Consider the following 20,691-nt stretch of genomic DNA (forward strand, 5'->3'; position numbering starts at 1 on the left):
CACCTCGATCTCTCCTGTCTTCTCATGTTGGGGATCGGTTATGCTTAGAGACTAAACCCGTCTCAAGAGACTGTTATCGTTAACACGAGGATTTATCGGCGTGGAGTGTTCCCGTCTTGTCGGGGCTCAAATCGCGAGACGAGTCGCTACCGGAGGCGGTGCCACCGTGTCGGCCTTGACTTTTGCCGACGTCCGACTCGATTCGTGTGCCACGTTGCCCGCCACGTGTTGCACGTTTGCGACCGGATGCGGGTCGCTGACCAATAGATTGACGAGCGCGAATCACGAGGCATCCTCATGTGAAGTTTAGGGTGTCGTCGAATCGGTAGCGTCCATCAAGCGCAAATAATGCACCCATACACGCCGCTCGTGTTTCTCATGGCGCCATACCCTAATAATATTATTATTATTATTAATATCCATATTTATCTAATAATTTCTTTTATATATATATATATATATATATATATATATATATATATATATATATATATATATATATATATATATATATATACATATAAAAGAAATTATGCAGGAATTGGGAGATGGGTTTGTCGACCAAAGGAGAAACACACGTGCATGAACTTATTGAGGGAATCGACTCTCGTGAAGAATCACTTTTCATATAAAAGAAATAATGGTCCGATAGTGTGTTTAATTATGTGCTGAAGAATAAAGTATGTTCATTATTTCAATCCATGTACTTGGCGAATTTGATTTGAGATCTAGAGCACCAACTTGATAATATTTAATCGAATGACATTTAATATTCCATAGAGCCAACACTAGAAAATGATTTATTGTTTATTTAATTTCTTGGTGGTAAATAATTATTCAATTAATGGAAAAAAATTAGAGATAATTACTAAATCGATACCTCTTGATGGTCTTTGTTAAGCATAACCCGTTAATTATTTTGATGTGATTTAACTCGTATGATTGATTTTGATGTTCATGTAAGTGTGTAGTTATATAATATAAAATAAAAAAGGTAAAGAGAAATGATCTTTTTACATAATGTAAAGAAGATGAGATCCGTGTATTATCATAACTTTGCATCAATCATTAGATCTCATTATTGATTATGATATAAAATAAAGAAAACAAAGTAGGGACGGCCTCTTGATATAATTGAAAAGGAATTTGCATTCATCTGACTTGTAATTAATCTCCCACCAAATAAATAGGGACATATATAAAATAACAAATGGGCAAGAAAAGTGTTTGAGCACATTTAGAAGGTGAGACATATATAAGCATAATAAATTCTTCTTTGGATCTATAGGATGAATAGTATAAAAGAAACTCTATCCAATCGAGCATAATAATAATATCCATGGAAAGATTTCGATCTTTACTTGTAGAAGGTTGAAACTTCGTATCACCCCTTTATGATCATGAAGAAATAACAATGAATTTACCTTCATCTAAATAATATGATATGATTCAATGTGACAAGTTGAATATATGAATAGTAAAATATATATATATATATATATAAGTAAATAATTAATCAAAATGATTAAAATTAATAAGATATATTCATGTGTCTTCTTGTTTGTGAGCACATTTAGAAGGTGAGACATTTATAAGCATAATAAATCCTCCTTTAGCTCTATAGGCTGAATAGTATAAAAGAGACATCATCATCGGCAAATAGGATATAATAATAATATTCATGGTAAGATTTAGGTCTTTACTCGTAGAAGGTTGAATCTTTATATCAATCATTTATAATCATGAAGAAATAACAATGAATTCACATTTACCTGAAGAATATGATTTGATTCAATGTGATAAGACATAATATACGAGTAGTGAAGAAAAAAAGTATAAGTAGATAATTAATCAAAATAATTAAAATTAATAAGATGTATTCATGTGTTAAAGAATCAGGCTTAATGTCATTTAGAGAGTCGAAGAAATAACTCAAATCATTTAGAGGGTTCAAAAACTTGAGTAAGATATCATTTAAAGGATCGAAAAAATAATCCAAATCATGTACATGTACTCTTTCATAATAATTTTTATTTATAATACTCAAGAAAAAAATATTTAATTAGTATCGGTGGGTATTAGTCGAACATGAACACATCGACGTTACGATTAATACAATCATAGATTGTATTAATTTGATAGATTTATTTTGTTATTAGGTAAGATCTCTTTGGGTACACCTAAGTTGAAGGATGAGTTTCTAATGGTCAAAAAGGTCAACCGAGTCAGTGGGTTTTGTCAGAAAGAAAATAAAAGAAATATAAGAAATAGAGTAAAATTATCTGCGAAACCAACAAATAAACAAATCAGAGATCATAAAAAATAATAATAATAAAAAAAATAAAAAAGACTGTATGATTCCCACGTGACTCTGAAGAAACATGTGACTCTGCTCGATCCTCATTTCCTTATCCTTTGCCAACCCTTACCTTATCCCATCAATCTCAATAACCAAAATGAATGAGACGCGACACGAACTGATGGCTCTGATAAGCTTTCATTTAATTTAATTTAATTTAATTTAAACCTTATCATATTAATTGTCGACGACCAAAATCCATTATAAAAATAAAAAAAAAGCGCTCGTATTATTATTAATCGAAAAGCGATTTTTACGTCCCGCCCGATATCGCCAACTTGTAGTCTTTCCTCGGGGGAGGTGGGACCCACTCTAAGCCCCTCTGATACAGCAACGCGGGTATGCGAGCGGGTGGCGGTCGAAAGCGTAACGGTACCATCGGCTGTCATACCTCTCGTGGGCCCCAGACTGGGGTCCAGTGACATCTGTGTAACCGGGGCCGGGTATCGAACGTGGGTCGGGCGGATCTTCCTCTTACCGTCCTCTTCTTCTTTTAAGTTAACCGACCTCCACCCACGAAGACACCTCGATAACCACATAGCCTCTCTCTCTCTCCGCTCTCCTCCTCCAGACAAAGGCGCCACCGCCACAGCGCCGGTTTCATTCCCTTCCTCTCGCCCGGCCACGAGGTGTCGCGGGCCCGAATCGCCGTCGCAATCGGTAACCCACTCGTCGCTCGTTTCCTTTTCTCGTCCTGTTGCTGGGTTTCGATATGGAGAGTGACACAGCTTCTCGATCGCGTCCTTCTTCCATGGTTCTTGGAATCTTGGGTCATGGGTGTGCGGAGATTCTTTGGCCTCGCCACCCGAATTTCTCATGTCATGTACTTCTTGATTCGCTGCTAAGAGTTGGGCTCTTGACGGACTAATCAAGAAAGAGAGGGAGGCGAATCCTCATTGGTTATGCTTCCTCGAGATTGAATCTGTGGTACCTACGTGGTACAAGAATTTGATGTGAGTTGGGTGTGTTTTGGGCCTCAATCTGCTTTTGAGATGAAAACAGTTGCGACTTCAAGAACTCATGTTAAATCACATCAGTTAAAAGATAGTGATGTGGTTTAGTTATTCACAAAGGTTTAGGTAACAACAGTTTGGATCAGTCAAGAGATGTTAAGGTAGTGTGCTTTGGGTCTTTGTTCGATGATCTGCCTTTGGCCAAGTTTTTATTTATGATCCTGTGTATCTAATACCAATTTCACTTATTTGGAAATAAATATTAATAGTTTTAAATTCGTAAAGAATAACTCATAGTGGTACTTTATTATTGTTTTTGAGAACTGGTTAAGCCATATATTAGAACTTGTATGATTTCAAAGTTGTTGTGCATTTAATATTGAATCCCTAGTTCTTTGGTAAATAGTCTTATACTTCCAAGGACCAAGTCCCCAACATCAATTGTATCTCTTCTTTCTTACAATCTATCTAATGGACTGAAGGGTATAATACATTGACAAACATAAATGATCTAGCTATTTAGGCATCATTCCTTGAGTTCTCTGGTAAAAAGGTCGGACACTTCCAAGGACCGAGCCCCCAACATTAATTGTATCTCATTTATCTTACAGCCTACCTAAAAGGATTGAAGGGTGTAACAAGATCTGGCTATTTAGGCTTCATTCCTTGAGTTCTTATATGTTTTGCATAAATGGTTCTTTATTATATTAAGTTTTCAATCTATGAAACTCTTTAACAATTATTATTGATCCTTACCTTTGGGAGATTCTTCCATGACTTTTGTATGTTCAAATTACTGAAGAGATTGTTTGGTGTAAACTCAAGGTTTGTGCACCAATTGATTCGTATTAAAGCATATTGCACTTTGCTTGTTGCAACTTGTTTCTATTTTTTTTGTTCTTCTAGAGCTGTTGCACAGGAACTGGAATATATTGCACATACAACATTATTTGAAATGCATGTCTATTATTATTTTTGACACATAAATATAAAAGTCTGCTTTGCTGAAAATGTTTGAAACTGGTCTCTGGAAATAAAAAGAAAAACTACTTGGGTTTTGAAATTGTCTTGTACATTCTAATTAGAATGCATAATGTCTACCAACTGTGCGGAGTAAGCCTTGGATGCAGCCTCTTAACTTTTTTTTTTTTTCTAAATTTTTGTGGTACAAGGTTATGACACTTAATTAGGATATTGCTTGGACCCTTTGAAAATTTTCCTGCACCTTGTTTTTGTCTCTTCGTATGAATTTAACTGGAGAACATTCTAGGAAGCTTTTACTAGGGATTCCTTAATAGCATCTTAATTTTTGTTTTCTGGCTAAACTTTTGCAGCCGAAGGTTTTCTTTTGCCGAGGGAGTGAATCCTTCTATAAGTTATGCATGTCACTCCCTGGGGCACATGTTGATGATCTGGATGCACTTTCTTGTTGCAGAGGACCTATATCATCGTATGACACTAGTACCATCAATGACAAAAGGCTCTTAGTTAATCTGGTCAATAGACAGGATACTCTTGCTTGTAGTCCACATGTTAGCTTCAAAGTTGCCGAGGTTATACTTCCCAATGGGGACAAATATTATGGAACGCTACTGGGTAAAGTGCCAGAGGGATCCGGGAAGTACATTTGGAGCGATGGTTGTATTTACGAGGGTGAGTGGAGGAGAGGGATGAGGCATGGGCGTGGGAACATCACATGGCCTTTAGGAGCTGTTTATGATGGAGAATTTTCTGGTGGATACTTGCATGGAAATGGAACCTATACTGGGCCAGACAACTTGAGTTACAAGGGGCGGTGGAAACTGAATCTCAGACATGGACTGGGATATCAAACACATCCTAGTGGAGACATCTTCGAAGGATCTTGGATCCAGGGAGTGATAGAAGGCCATGGTAAGTATACTTGGCCTAATGGAAACATGTATGTTGGCGATATGAAAGGAGGAAAAATGTCAGGTACGGGTATTCTTACCTGGAAAAATGGTGATACATATGAAGGCAACTGGCTGGACGGAATGATGCATGGTTTTGGAGTGTATACTTGGATTGATGGTGGTTGCTATGTTGGAACATGGACCAGAGGTTTGAAGGATGGAAAAGGGTTCTTTTATCCAAAAGGAAGCAAAATTCCAACTGGACAAGAACTGTACCTTAATGCTCTAAGAAAGCGAGGATTGTTACCTGATTTCAAGAGACAACACCATGGTGCACGTATCCTTCATGCTTCATCTGTTGATATGGGAAAGATGAAGGTTATTGAAGCTCAAGAATCAGATAGTAGCTTGACTATAAGTATACCTAAAGGGCGATCAATAAATTTCGACCGGTCTCGGGCCAAACATGTATTGGAACGACGGTGGAGCCTTGAGGTTGCCATAGAAAAAGTTATTGGACATGTTACCACACTAGAATCTGTTGCGGAAAATGATGAAAAAGTGATCGATATGAACATTCCAATCCTTGAGAGGGAGTACATGCAAGGAGTTTTAATTAGTGAGATAGTAATCAACAACAGCTTTTTAATGTCACCTAGAAAAGGAAAAAGGCGTCAGAAGAGACTGATGAAGGAGATAAAAAAGCCAGGAGAGACAATAATAAAAGGTCATAGGAGTTATGATCTAATGCTCAGCCTGCAGCTTGGAATTAGGTAAAGCTAAGATTTGCTATTCAGATTTATGGATATTTTTTTCTTTTAATTTAAAATTATTTTGTTGCTGGGCTAACTTCTCATTTTGTTCCTCTTTTAAGGTCATAATGGATTTTAGTGTCCTCTAGCAAGTACATGTTGCACTTGCTTTCTGCTTGCCTATTGTTGGCATGTTTCATTTGCTATCCTCTTGAAGTTTCTTCAATTGTTGAAGCTTTTTGATGATGTTGGGAAAAGTTCAAAAAAGCGCATCTAGCTAAAAAGTTGGGCCAGTCAGATACAACATATGCTTGATTTAGACAAAAATGTTTTTTGAACAATGCTTGACGCTGGAACAGGATTCCTTTTAGAAAAGGTTTGCTACTGCATAATCAGTATGAGTACTTGAACGGCATTTACTACAATAACCAACTTAATTTTGATTGTAGGGCATATTTCAATTAATATTTCTGGTTGAGATAAAATGGGTGACTTGATTCAATTTTTTACAAACAGAAATTGTACATTTCTATTTAGATTAGGATGCCTCGACAAAGCACCAGGTACATGCGTGTTCCCTGATGACTGGACAGACAGTGTCATCACTTTGTCTGACAACAGTGTTCTCGTTGAGGTTCTTTTCCTAACTAGCATTCTTTTCATTCCAGCATGTTAACTTATGTGGAGGAAGAAACTAATAACATCTTCTGTGGTTCCTATATATTATAGACAAAATTTTGGGACCTTTGATCAACAGCATTGATCTAGACATCTAGTTGGACTTCGTTAGCATACACATAATACCAAGTAAAAAAACTATGTGATCCATGCCAATTGGGAGATACGATATATTTATAAGATACCTTGCAAACATTTAGCTGTAGCTATCGTCAAGCTTAGTGGAGAGCCAATGCACTGTGTTAATACGTGTTTTGGAACTTGGAATAGTACCTATCAATTAAAACATACATCGTTTTCAATTCAGGCTTCATCTGTTACACAATAATTAAGTAGCATCAATCACCATGCGCGGTAAGATAGGTCTCAACACGAAAATTACATCTGATGATAAGTTAGTGGGCTAAATTACATCTGATGATATTCTTGTAATATGTGGAATCCAAACTTTGAAATCATAATTGTTCTATAATCACCGAGATAAATGCCATTGGAGTGACACTGCACTCCTGAGATACATCTTGCATTCATGTTTATGTAGAGTTGATGAAGTTTCAAATGTAGTAGAATTTTCTATAGCACTTGCATTTTTTTAGTTAAAAATGGTGACAGCGATCAAAATTTTGTACTTACTTTTTCTATAATTTGATAGAGTGATCACATCTCTGATAACTGACGTATGCTTGGCTAATTTTAATCATATGTCATAATTTGAGTTCCAAAAGGATTATTCTTCATGCATTTGTTCATGACCATTGTATTGTAACTTTGTGTTCTGAGGCATTTGTTTTGTTGAACTAAATTTCAGAAGGATTTGGCTCTCAATACAGATATTTTTATTACCCAGGTATACCGTAGGAAAAATTACACCAATACAAAGGCGTGAAGTTCGTGCCTCGGACTTTGGGCCTAGAGCAAGCTTTCGGATGAACTTTCCAAGAGAAGGTTCACAGCTCACACCTCCTCATTGTGCAGAAGATTTTAAATGGAAAGACTATTGTCCGATGGTGTTCAGGTGTGCAATAGTAACAAATTTTCCTGTGTTAGAATTATGGAAGATCTTTTAGTTTCAGTTAAATGTTCAAGGCTTTTAGAAGCTATTTGGTTATACTTTCTTAAATTTTTATTTTACATCTAAAGGCTGGATTGGTCTGTTTGAGGAAACTTAATTTGATAGGTTTATACTATTATAGGTTATTGCATCATTATCTATTTATCTCTATTATATTCCCTCTATTCTTATTTCAGAACCTATCATATATATATATATATATATATGTATATATATATATGTACATATATATGTATATATATATATGTACATATATATGTATATATATATATGTACATATATGTACAATATGTATACATATATATGCTGATCAATCATGCTAGCTTCAAGTGTACATTTTGAGACTCCATGTCTCCAACTATTTTATGATATAATTTATATCAACTCCATCGTCTCCAACTCTTCTTTTAAATGCCAAGATAGAAAAGCTTGCATATAATGCCATTGAAGTTTTTTGGAGAGAGAAAAGACAATGAAGAATAAAAAATCATTGAGAATAATAGGGGTTGTTTGGATACTTGTAATTTTAAATTTTTAATTGAAATTATCCACTGCTAACCACAGCTAGTAGTAGTTAACCAGAGTATTAAATGGATGCTAACAGGTGTGACACACATGGAGGGTCTAAATTTTTGGAGGAATATATACATACTGTATGGGGAAAATATGCTATTTCCAATCTTTTGAAAGGATAAATATGTAAAGAAACCTCTATATAAGAATAGATCCAACAAATGTTATGCCCATGCCATCTCGAGCCCTAAGTGTTTAACGCTTGTCAAAGTGTATGTATTGCACCATATCATTGACCATGCTTTAATAAATAGTTCTCCTAGACAACTTGAAAGTTGACAATGCACCAGATTGTTTTCTGGTGGAAGACAGATCTGACATACATACATACATACATACATACATACATACATATGCATTGTATTATAATGCTTTTAATTAGGTAATTGAATATCCTGTCGCACTGTAATCTGGATCAATAGTTTTTAATTTATAGTGACTTCAACTTCTTTTTGAACTTCTATATTGAAGTTGGCTGGTTATGATGATTAATTATTTGTATGTCTTCACAATGTTTTGAATGAATTAAAAATGCTGAATATCTTTTCAGTGTTCTTTCCTTAAAACTATACCTGATAAAAAATATATTAATATATTCATTTATATTCAGTTCTGTTCTTTGTACATGATCATTACATCTTTTGATTGCAGAAATTTACGTGAGATGTTCAAGATTGATACTGCAGACTATATGATGTCAATTTGTGGATGTGCTGCACTTAGGGAGCTCTCTTCCCCAGGGAAGAGTGGCAGCATCTTTTTTCTTTCTCAGGATGACCGGTTCATGATTAAGACCCTCCGTAAATCTGAAGTTAAGGTGTTTCTCCGTTCTAATTCCATATAGATTGATGATTCAGGGATGACAAAAGATGAATGAGGAAACATATTTTGAACAAAAATTAATTTGTAATAAGACAGAAAATGTTAACTTAATTCCACATTTAGTCTTTTTTTCTTTTTGTTAAATGCTGCAATAATAAATTGAAAACCCAGCTGGGCATGTTTTAGAATATGATTCCTGACTAGGTAAAGCATATAATATTCAACCATTTTCTGCGAGCTGTTAAAGGATTAAGATCATTGAAAACTAAATTGGTAAAAAAATTTGCTCTTTTTGTTCAAAATTGTTGGAAATTATCATTAAACTGTGATACTTCACTTGGAAGATGGCCAACACTTATGGTGAATCAAGTACTTGAACTCCTTTGCAACTAATTTTAGCATCCCAAATATGGGAAATCAAATATTCTTTTTGAAATTCTATGGTTGTTGACGAGTTCATCTAAGTTCTTATGACAGTTTTTATTCACGGCGCCTAATATTCTCTTGATAGGAAATTTTATTTTCTTGATTCTATGGATAACAAACTTCTTTTGCTCCCGATTCTATTACTACCGGAAAATTGTATTTGTTTGGTTTAGCTACTATCTGTTGCCAATTTTCTAACATATGCCTGAGGACATCAATGAGATTTTCTTTCTTTGTTAATTTAGACAAAATCATGTACAATATAGTTTGACAAATTTGTATTTTGCATAGGTCTTGTTGCGAATGCTTCCCGACTACTACCATCACGTGCGTACTTATGAGAACACACTTATCACAAAATTTTTTGGTCTTCATAGGGTTAAGCCTTCTGGCGGGCAAAAGGTACTGAGCGTCATGATCCTTACCACATAATTATTGTTTTAACACATAACTGTTTCTTGTAATTCATTCTCTGTCTTTTTTATTTTTTTAATAAGCATTGAAGTTGAATTCTTAGTATGGTGCAAAGTGAATTTCATTTTTGTCCTTTCTATTTGCAGTTCCGGTTCGTTGTAATGGGAAACATGTTTTGCACAGAATTGAGAATTCATCGGAGATTCGACTTAAAAGGATCATCGTTAGGGCGGTCAACAGACAATGTTGAAATAGATGAGAACACAACCCTTAAAGACTTGGATCTGGATTACTCCTTTTACTTGGAACCTTCTTGGAGAGATGCTTTACTCAAGTATGTTCATTATGCTGCTTCGAAGATCTTTATCATTTTGCTTTTCCACAAATTATAATAAGTGACTTAGTTTTGCAAGGGAAAAAAAAAGGACATAGACCTAGTTCAAATTTGATAGCTTATTGATTGCTTGTTAGCTTGAGATGTTTTTGCTGTGTTATAGTATTTACTCTCCTCTAATGCTTTCATAACTATCCTATATGGGTAATATGCATTGTTTTCTTTTCGTCAAAGAAATTACAGTTGGTAGTCAATTGAAGTGCTTGGTAACTTGAAAAACTTTATTTCCTATTACTTATAGCATACGACTATGAAGTAAACATGAGGGCACAAAATCAGGAGGAATAACTACAGCAAGCAAGCGGTGGTCATGGATGGATAGGTAGTATGTATGGATTGTTTGGCTGGCTACAGATTAGGATAAACTATGGTTAAATGTGAAAGGAAAAGTGAAAATAATGGAGGAAAAAGAAAGGTATCAAGTAAATAGGATAGCAAAAAAACTCATGATGGGAACAAATAAATAGGTGAGTCCAGGGGTTAGGGCAGCTATAGATTAGACCCGAGGTTAATTACACATTATCCCTTGTAATTTGCTATCTTTCTTATTTTGATTCTTACACTTTCAAAAGTTACATCGCTCGACTCCAATAAATTAATATATCAAATGATGAGATTTACAATTTTGTCACATATCTATCTATTCCGGTGTGTGTAATGTTTCTGAAAGAAATTTACTTTTTCTGGGTTATGTAAAATGTTTTCTGAACTAACTTTATTAACGTTTGCTGCAGACAAATTGAAACAGATAGTAGGTTTTTGGAGACCCAGCACATAATGGATTACAGCCTGTTACTAGGTGTGCATTATAGAGCCCCACGACACCTACAATCTTACGTATCTTATCATCGAAGTATGACACCAGACAGATTGACTGTTCAATCCGAGGAAGGTGAGTGAGGTGATAACAGTTATTTTTTTTTTTTTATGGTAAATCACAATTAATAATAATAATAATAATAATAATAATAATAATAATAATAATAATACTTGGTTTTAGGAACCTATATCTAGTAAGAAGATATATCTAGCTTAGCTTAGATGGTTTATTTTTGTGTGGTGATTCGTTTGGCGTCGTATTGGCTTCAGATGCACAAGAGGATGAGATCGCCAAGTACCCACGAGGCCTTGTTTTAGTCCCACGAGCAAGTGAGGAGAGTGTGGTGGTGGGTCCTCATATAAGAGGAAGTCGCTTGCGGGCCTCGGCTGCTGGTTTCGAGGAAGTGGATCTGCTTCTTCCAGGGACAGCAAGGTGAGAGCACCTTTAACCCCCTCCCTCAAACCTCGTATAAGGGGAAATCTGACACACAGTCCTCGGAATCTGGCGACCAGGCTCCAAATCCAGCTGGGAGTCAACATGCCAGCGAGGGCGGAGCGAAAGTGGAGGAGACAGGATGAGGACGACGGAACCACCACCGAGGTGTATGATGTGGTTCTATATCTTGGGATCATCGACATCCTGCAGGAGTACAACATGGGCAAGAAGATGGAACACGCCTACAAGTCGCTCCAGTTCGATTCTCTTTCCATCTCCGCGGTGGACCCCCTCTTCTACTCCCGACGCTTCCTCGAGTTTATCCAAGCTGTCTTTCCCGGGAATGCACAGTGAGTTTTCTCTGTTTTAGGATTTGTAGCTATGGTTCTCGATGACCACGGGATGATGGTTGGGATAATCATTAGCTTTTGCCTACATTGGGAAACCAAAGAGAAGATATATATCCAAACAAAACCAGCAGCTTTTTTTTTTTTATTACAGAGCAAAATTGATTGATCATCATCATCTCTCAGAATTGGATGAAACTTTTTGCATGATCAGAGCCTCCGCAGCATGTATTGCTTCTGGTGATCCAGTTATCGTTACCTTTCTGTACATGTCGAATGCACAACAACATCATATCAAAGAACAGAAAATCCATTGGTACACACTGCGAGGAAGAAATGAAATCCCTTACCTATCTGATGTGCCTGAAACGAAATCACCTCTATCTGATATCTTGATCCTAGCTCCACTAACCTGAATACAATTTATTTGCAATATTATTATATTTTGCATGCATCCATCCTACTCTTACATGGAGATATATATATTTTTTTTTTCAAACCTGACTTATCTCCGTTATGTTCCTTCCCCCACGACCAACAATAGCGCCAATATGCTCGTCCGCAATTCCGATCGTCACTGAATTGCTATGATCTTCAAGATGCCCACCAGGTAACTGTGATGGATGTCGGACCATCGGTGATGATGCCACACCCTGCCAAACATGCTAGTCTTAGCCAATGGTGCATTCAAATCAAAACTACTGAAAGACTTGAAAATAACCAGTATAGGCTGTGGTAAATATCCAACGTGTAAACATGATAACATAGCTACTCCAAGATATTGATTAACGTCCTGGACTATAAACAGTCCGGTCCACAAATATACCGTCTTTACCTCTCTTTGGCATGAGGATCTGCCAATATACCCATCTTTTTTTACCTCTCAATATAATATAAATATAAAGAGGTTGCTTCCATAACTTGAACCCTGATCTCCCGTTATTTTAAGCAAGATACGCAATACCGTACCGTACCGATGTTTCGAGGTTGGCTCGGTACGGTATGGTACCAACGTACCGAGCAGTACACCAAGGCATACCGAACGGTACACCAGGATTTACCGAGCGATTTTATCTTACTGTAGCACTGATATACTGTATATCCTCTTACTGTAGCATTGTAGCACGGTCCATCCGGGAGCGAGCGGTCCGTGTACCGATATGCACCGGTACATATCGTTCATACCGGGCGGTACCATTCTAAATTGCATACCATGATTTCAAGTCACCTGTTTAAATCTAACTAGTTTTTACAGTTCCACTGGATTTTAGACGATACAAACTATAGTTCACATTCCAGAGTGCGCTTCACTAGGGAAAGGAACATAGTTTGCATGCTTGACTCGAACATAGGAATGCAAACTTGACAATAGCTTTGCCCAGTTTGCTGGTTCAGAAGCTGGATTTTGCCAACTACATTTGGTGGGTCAACCAGCAGTTTATTAAAACAGTGCACTTATGTGGCATAAAGGAAGATCCAGAAACACAACACGTATGTTCAGTGCATCCAAGTGAACATATTGCATCTCTCAATGCAAAGTCTAAAAAGTTAATGAATAGCCTTGTCACCAACATGCATGAGTGTCCCAGAACAACAGCCATGCAGCCAATACCTTTGCTAGAAATCCATGTCAGCATAGCTATCACAGGATGGCGCACACAGCCATAATCCCTCAAACTATACTATACTCGACGCTAGACAATAAAATGGTTTATTGAGGTACGTAAAACACAAACTGACCCCTCTTCACATATATATCTTAATGAAAAAGTAGTAACTATAAAATGGAATGCTTCCTATCGGAAACTTTAGATGCAAGGATGGTAATATCTAACCTTGTTACTTCGATATTTTCCTCCAGATCCATTTGGCCTGTAACTCACAGGGCCATATGAAACAGAAGGAACCATATAACCAACAGGAACACCAGGGAAACCACGACTGTTGACACCTAAAACTCCAAACAAGAAAGAAAATAAAACAAATTAATGACAATTCTAAATATGACATAATCAGATAACAAACTGCCTTAACATCATATCGAAAGAGGAGAGGAACAACAAGAAGGAACATCATTAATCATGGTGATATGTGCATTCATAAAAGGAGAAAAGAGGAGAGGAAGAACGAGAAGGAACATAATTAATCATGGTAGCATCTAAAATATTACAAATCCTAAAGTTGGACACAAAAGCACAAATGTGGAGAGGATTACACTAGCTACATAGATATTTAATATTAAAAACTCAGTTACCAAGTTACATAATCCACAGCCAGCAAACTCAATATAGTTCACTTTAGTTTGGCAAGAACTTGCACTCAATTTCCGAACATTATAACCCTCAGATTTTTCCTAAATGCCATCACAACGTCAAGATCAAGTACACCAAAACATTTAAAATAATGAAGAAATATCACATGCTTCAGGCAAAAGAAGAAAGACAAAGGTATTTATGCTAACTTAGTATATGCAACTGACTCATTGAAAAAGAGAGTTCATGTCACATGATCCTGGACCGTGAATATTTTATACTAAAGTCCACTTATACCTCTATTAGTCTTCTACACTTGTAGCATTATACCTTGCACTGAGAAGTTAAAAGCATTATACCTTGCACTGAGAAGTTAGTAGCGTTGACCATCTAAGCTGATACCCACTTCGTCTGCACTCACAGCAGGGGATGACGAATAATTTTCATTATACAAAACAAGTGTTGGATTTTGAACTCTATATGAGAGTATGGTTAGAAATATCATCTCCAAGTAAGGTATCAGGCTTTTGCCTCAAATTTCTTTTCTATTCTCTTATTTTGTGTGTGTGTGTGTGTGTGTGTGTGTGTTATTTGTTCACATAATAAGAATTCTCGGTAACAATATTCCTCTGCCTAGTTATGGCATAATCATTCCAAATATTTTATTTCTCCAGTTGCTTTGTTGCTCTATTTGTGCTACTCTTGAGCTTACATCATAACAGCAATAGATTTTCCTTAGCTTGCTAACACATACAAAAGTCTAACAAGAATTAAACTAAGTAAAACATCCTCATAACTTCCTAAAAATTACAAATAGCCCATACAGCATAAGACTAGAGTGCCAGAGCATGGAAGGGTCTGTAGTAATACTCAACCTATCTAACAAGCATGCGGTGAGGTACAGTGCCATGAGCCCTTGTAAGCAAAGTGAAAGAGGATGTTTCTTTGCTCAACCTATCTAACAAGCATGCAGTGAAGTGCAGCACCAAGAACCCTTGGAAGCAAAGTGAAAAACGCTGTTTCTATGTCTCAAACACTGTTCACTTAAGTCACAAAGGAACAACCTTATTGTGGCACTGTGATTCACTCTAAAGTTAAAAGTAATAAAGAATTCCTTAGATTAAAAGAAAAAATTATGGCAGATAGTTGTTAGACCAACAATGCTATATGGATCATAGGGTTCGTTTGTCAAGAAGCATGAATAAAAAGTTAGTATAGCTCAGACTAGAATGTTCAGGTGCCTGTGAAAGCGCCACTAAATATAATAAAATAACAAATATTTTTCATTTGCAAACAATTAGGTATACACTGGTTGAGGATAAAAAGGAAATAAAATTGTTTAAGATGGTCCAAGAATATTCAAGAGAAATCTATAGGCATCATAATTAGACAAAGACAGTTGATTATCATTAGTAGCCCAAGATGAGAGAGAAGACCTGAGAAAACCTCAATTATTAAGAATATTTCCCTACACAAAGCTCAGTGGTGGAAAGAAATCCACATGGCAGGCAGCAAGAATTCAGGGCATTACAGTTTCTTGATGTTGAATTTCTCCTCAAATTGAACAAGCACAAATCTGTAATATGCATATCTAAATCTATCCAGTTTTATTCATTTCCTTCATACATTGAATCACCAGGTCCCATTTCCATGCTCCACATTAAAAACCTGACCTGTCCATGTGGGTTGATGAAGCCTACTCATAGAGTTGGGGTTCATTTGCTTGTGCTTAGATGGAGGGCCATTCTAGTAGTGAAACAAGTTTCAGCCATGCAACTATCTATAGAAGTAATCCATGCTAAATTAGAATGGCTTTCATAAATTGGAAGTCAAAATACAGGAAGAACAGAAGTTGCGATTGAAAAGAAGAGAAATCAGAGGATAGTATGCTCGAGGATAACCTATCAAACTGGTCTGATATCGAGACACGAGTGATATACCGCATATGGTATAATACTGAATAGAATAACAGAAAGATATGTGTTATGCCTAAAGGAACCAAGCTGTATGATCTAATACTTTAAGTGGGTGCATTTAATTGTATCCCGTTGAACAATGATCGAAGCTGAAAATCCTGAACTCAAACAATTTTGTTTTTGGGTTTCCAATCAGATCTGCACGTTCCATTGTTTCCAATCATATATTGGAGATCCAAATTTTCCATTCAATTTCTTTTTTATTTAGTTTCTGCTCCTATAAACACTCACAAATTATGAACCAAGTCCAATAAAATATTCAGAAGCCAATATCATTAACTTCCTTTTGCAATGTTTCTAAGAAGATACATTTTGTGCTACAATTGACAAAGCGTGTTGATTATTATCATCGCTCATCAAGCCACTTGCATGCACATGGTTTCTTATTATCATCGCTCCTCACCCTGAGCAATTCAACTCATGAACAAAGAGAACTCACGCAGTGAGGTTTGCAAAGAGGACCTCACAACAGAAAACTAACTAGACTAACACTACGATACCTATGGCCTAACTCAACAGGTACGAGAGGTCCATATGGTTCTCAGACATTCTCATATATATGTAATAGAGGCATGTTTTTTATTGTTAGTTTGTTACAATGTCAATTGATTTCTTTCCCCCGCAAAATATACATTGATCAAGATAAATCACTCAATTCAAAAGAAATCATGATAGAAGGTCAAAAGGCAGAGTTTAATTCAAAAAAGTTCCTGTTTGGTTTTATGACCCAATTACTGTTTCATTCCTTATCCTTAACATGTCAAATCTCTCAACATGGAAGGAACTAAGGGGTGCATTCCATATATTCATATTCACATACAAACACACACATTTATCTATGAATACTAAACTAACACCAGTAGACAACCGAGTCATTCATTAAACCATCATAAGAACTGAAGGTTTTTAATCAGATAACCTGATGATTGAACAGAATAGAAACATTATTCATAATAAAAGACTATACAAACTTTGCAATCTTCACATGAGAATTTTTAGCTCCTTGCTAAGACATTACAAAGTAATCCAGTTACAACACCATTTTTCATTGGAGCAACAATTATGCACTGTCCTTTCACAGAATCACAATTTATTCAATTGGTAAAGATAATTGAAAACATGTCACACAGGTTCAAAACAAAGAATTCTAAGGCACAAGAAACAGCAATTGAGTAGAATCACAGAGAATATAGCAGGATCTGCAGTACCGAACTGTACCGCCCGGTACAGGTGGTACGTACCAGTCCGATCGGTTGCCGGTATGTGGACCGCCTGTTACCGGTCCGAGTGCACTGTAGTACTGCTACGGTGCTATAGTACTCGGCACACCTGAGTATACCGCTCGGTATACCATACCGTACCGGTACCGAGCCCAGGTCGAAATACCGGTACGGTACGGTATTGCGAACCTTGGAATATAGATCTCGGATTGACAATGGACAACAAATGGCATCCATATAGCATCTCCTGTTAATTTTGACAATATCAAAAAGTGCTACAAAATGGAAGGGATGGACAAATAATGGTTGCATACCTGAATAGGGAAAAGGTGAGTTTAATGTCTGTGGATAGTGAGCATCTTTTATTAATTTTGACAATATCAAAAAGATAGCACGCATTTGTTCCTCAAAAGACCCTGTCAACGTGACCAGCCTATCATTTAGGCCAGCATTATTATCCTGAGGAGATATCTTAATCCCAGCATGGGAGTCTTCTACGAATGACCTGCAAAATTGATGGTGCAACCAACTACTCTTTAGCAAACCGGTCGGTACAAAAAGCAGGAATGAGCATAAAAGGTGAAATGATAAATATACTGACTTCAGATCAATCAGTCAGAAAATTTGAAAAGGAAAAAGAAGCCAGTCTTATTCATTCGGAATAGCTTTATGATTCTGAACCTTTCTCAATTCAGATCATCTAGTAGCATACTTTATACAACATAAAGGTGCAAATATTGTTTAAGACTTATGAGTCATTCATTTTCCAATTTCAAGTGTCAGAATGTACAACTTCACTTAACTAATAAAGAAAGCATTAGAATAAGACTATACTTTATAGTTGACCCTCCTTTTCCAATTATAGCACCACAAGAGCTATTAGGAACAATAAGCCTGATTTTTGATCTACCTTCAACATCATCGCTCTCTTCCACCTGTTTGTTGGAAAAGAGAACTTCAGATAAAGTATGATTTTTTAATGAATAGAAATCACATACAATTCATACCTGACTTGGCAGTTTTTCCAGGATCAGTTCCATAGCCTTCATTACTTCACTAAGTGTCCCAGAAATCAATATTATTCTATCTGATGTTCCTGGAAAAACTTCATGATTCCGTGACAGTTGAATACGAGCTCCAGATTGTGACTGGAATTCAGTTATTGTCAAGCCACCCTTCCCAATGATACACCCAGCTGCTACGTTTGATACAAGAAATCTCATGTGTGTATGCTTTTCTTTTTCGCCTAGGAAAAAAAATTGAAGTATTAACTAAATCAGGTTCTTAAAGCTAAACAAAGAAAAGTAAAATGGTACTTTATATGCAACACAATTGCAAATGACAGAATATGTCAACATTCTTCAGCACAGTCAAACTCATGTTTTCATGCATGAAAAGAATAAATAACAGCACGAAAGGGGCTAGAAAACTATTTTCTCAGACTCCAATAATGTCTAATATATTCTATAACACAGAAAATTAACAATTCCCTTTCACCAAACATTCATATGGCCAGTAAAATCAAGTCTTGTTTGTCTTGTAGTAGTAGGAAATAATTACATGAAGACACTTAAATATGGTTGATGTCCAAATATCATTCTGATAGAAAGGCATCAACTAATGGTAGACATTTATTTCCTTGTATCCTGTCTTTGTCTATTCTCACAAAGCAACATTCATCCTCACTTTCTATGTCAAGCCCAAGAAAATCATATAGGATAATTACTTACCTAAGTTACATAGCAATATTAATCTAAAAGATTTTGGACTTCTCTAGAAAAAAAAGCTTCCACTGCACGGTCTAATCTCACAATAAAGACTCGATACATAAACAGCAAAATAGGTCACTATCAAGTTGATTAAAAACAGTATATATTAACATTACCAAGAAGATAAACAACTAAGTCATCTCTAGCAAACTAAATATTTTTTCCTATGTGGTGAACTCATGGTCAACTGTAAACAGGTAACTAACTGACATTAACAAGCTATCTCGAAGAACAAGGATCATCTAAGTATTTTCAAAGGAACTAAATCAAAACATAACCATTCATTCAACAACAGCCTTTGCGAATGTGCATTAAGCCAACAAGTGAATATCTGATGGCGCCGGTGACAGCTACACTCACTGGAAGGTGCCAAATGATGTGACATGAGCTAACAAATTCAAGTGGGGAATAAATAAATGGAGAACCAGGTGAACGCTCAAAATCTGGAGTGTGTCTCTAAGCTGGACCGCAATAGAAAGAATAAGCTATTATGCTGTAGAAGAGCCAGAAAAATGACGAAAAAGATGACACACTAACCCTCAGATGAGCTTCAATTAAAGTGGAGTAATTAAAATGGCTTGTACATAAACCGAAACCTAAAATAAAATAACCCTTTGAGTCATTTCATTTAGAAAAGTGTCAAACAGTTAGCTAAGTCATTCGGACGAAGAAAAAGTGCAAGATAATAAATTAATCTATGGACAACCATAATTCACAAGAGAATGTATCTCAAGCAAGTTAATGTTTTCATCTGCTTATCAAGTGACCGTCCACAAGGCCCTAAGGTTTTACCCTCCCACTTCAATTGTATCATAATCCTGTGAGTCATGAAAGCGAGAGAGACTGCTCCCAACAGATTATACAAACGAATGAAAGCAGCAGTTTCAGAGTTTTGTTAGGGTACTTTCGTATGATTAAAAGAAAAAGAAAGATACGTGACCAGATTCCTTCAAGAAACTGGAACAACCAAAACAATCTCATCGACGTGGGCATCAAGAACACAAATCTCTGGCATAAACACCAGCACATTCCCGGTACAATAATGCATACATAAAACGGACCCCAAAAAAATACCACGAAGGCCTCTATTGACCTCTACCGCCCCGTCTATCACATTCTTGCAGACAGATAACAATCACGAGTTACCCGCTAACGAGCCATGAGATCAAGAGAAGCAATCAAGAAATTCAAGAAAGCAAGGGGTTCGGGTAAGCGGATGGAGAGCGATACCTCGGGTTGGGGATCTGGGGCGCGGGCTTAGCCGGGGGGCAGCCTCCGGAGAGGAGGAATCGCCGGGCAGCTCGGGGGACTCCATGGGGAAAGATTTAGGGCAACGGAGAAAACAGAGTGGGAGAGGGGAAGGAGGCGGTGAGGGAGAACGCTTTCTTTCTTCTCTCAGACCATTCGCAAACGGGGGGAGAGGTCACGGGCGAGGCGACTTCGCGATCTCACGGCAACTTCATCGCCGCGTTTCTCCGTCGCCGCAACGATTCTTTTTGTTCGTTGTCTCTTTCGGCCCACACACCGTGCAAAGGCAGAATGCAGAGGAGTGTCA

The 20,691-nt window shown here is 36.7% G+C and overlaps 2 protein-coding genes across 3 annotated transcripts; one reads left to right on the top strand and one right to left on the bottom strand.

The window, feature by feature from the left end:
• The first annotated feature begins 2,862 nt into the window (after positions 1 to 2,862).
• Positions 2,863 to 12,091, top strand: LOC135616676 (phosphatidylinositol 4-phosphate 5-kinase 9-like). Of its 2 annotated transcripts, XM_065116119.1 has the most exons (9): positions 2,863 to 3,019; positions 4,647 to 5,959; positions 7,464 to 7,631; positions 8,913 to 9,078; positions 9,801 to 9,911; positions 10,070 to 10,257; positions 11,052 to 11,209; positions 11,407 to 11,569; positions 11,650 to 12,091. In XM_065116119.1, the coding sequence occupies exons 2-9, from the start codon at positions 4,695 to 4,697 to the stop codon at positions 11,924 to 11,926; spliced, it is 2,496 nt and encodes an 831-aa protein (XP_064972191.1). In that variant the 5' UTR covers positions 2,863 to 3,019; positions 4,647 to 4,694; the 3' UTR covers positions 11,927 to 12,091. The 2 variants fall into 2 exon arrangements, with proteins under 2 accessions (XP_064972191.1, XP_064972192.1); XM_065116120.1 differs by lacking the exon at positions 11,650 to 12,091 and having other exon boundaries at positions 11,052 to 11,218; positions 11,407 to 11,542.
• LOC103990646 (protein BTR1) lies at positions 12,036 to 20,654 on the bottom strand. The gene is made up of 8 exons (XM_065116121.1): positions 20,367 to 20,654; positions 18,375 to 18,613; positions 18,202 to 18,302; positions 17,682 to 17,872; positions 13,755 to 13,870; positions 12,420 to 12,572; positions 12,270 to 12,331; positions 12,036 to 12,182 (listed from the first exon to the last, which is right to left on the bottom strand). The coding sequence occupies exons 1-8, from the start codon at positions 20,449 to 20,451 to the stop codon at positions 12,095 to 12,097; spliced, it is 1,035 nt and encodes a 344-aa protein (XP_064972193.1). The 5' UTR covers positions 20,452 to 20,654; the 3' UTR covers positions 12,036 to 12,094.
• Positions 20,655 to 20,691: the final 37 nt, after the last annotated feature.

This window comes from Musa acuminata, chromosome BXJ2-7 (genome assembly GCF_036884655.1).
Source record: "Musa acuminata AAA Group cultivar baxijiao chromosome BXJ2-7, Cavendish_Baxijiao_AAA, whole genome shotgun sequence".
Taxonomy (NCBI): Eukaryota; Viridiplantae; Streptophyta; class Magnoliopsida; order Zingiberales; family Musaceae; genus Musa; species Musa acuminata.

Bases quoted from the DNA above. Each gene is read 5' to 3' on its own strand.
- LOC135616676 (XM_065116119.1), top strand. From the start codon at position 4,695: ATGTCACTCCCTGGGGCACATGTTGATGATCTGGATGCACTTTCTTGT. The intron at 10,258-11,051 runs GTATGTTCATTA...CGTTTGCTGCAG, and splicing joins TGGAGAGATGCTTTACTCAA to ACAAATTGAAACAGATAGTA. The intron at 11,570-11,649 runs GTGAGAGCACCT...TCTGGCGACCAG, and splicing joins CTTCTTCCAGGGACAGCAAG to GCTCCAAATCCAGCTGGGAG.
- LOC103990646 (XM_065116121.1), bottom strand. From the start codon at position 20,451: ATGGAGTCCCCCGAGCTGCCCGGCGATTCCTCCTCTCCGGAGGCTGCC. The intron at 18,614-20,366 runs GTATCGCTCTCC...TTTTTTTCCTAG, and splicing joins CCCCAGATCCCCAACCCGAG to GCGAAAAAGAAAAGCATACA. The intron at 17,873-18,201 runs GTATAGTCTTAT...TCAATTTTGCAG, and splicing joins AAAGGAGGGTCAACTATAAA to GTCATTCGTAGAAGACTCCC.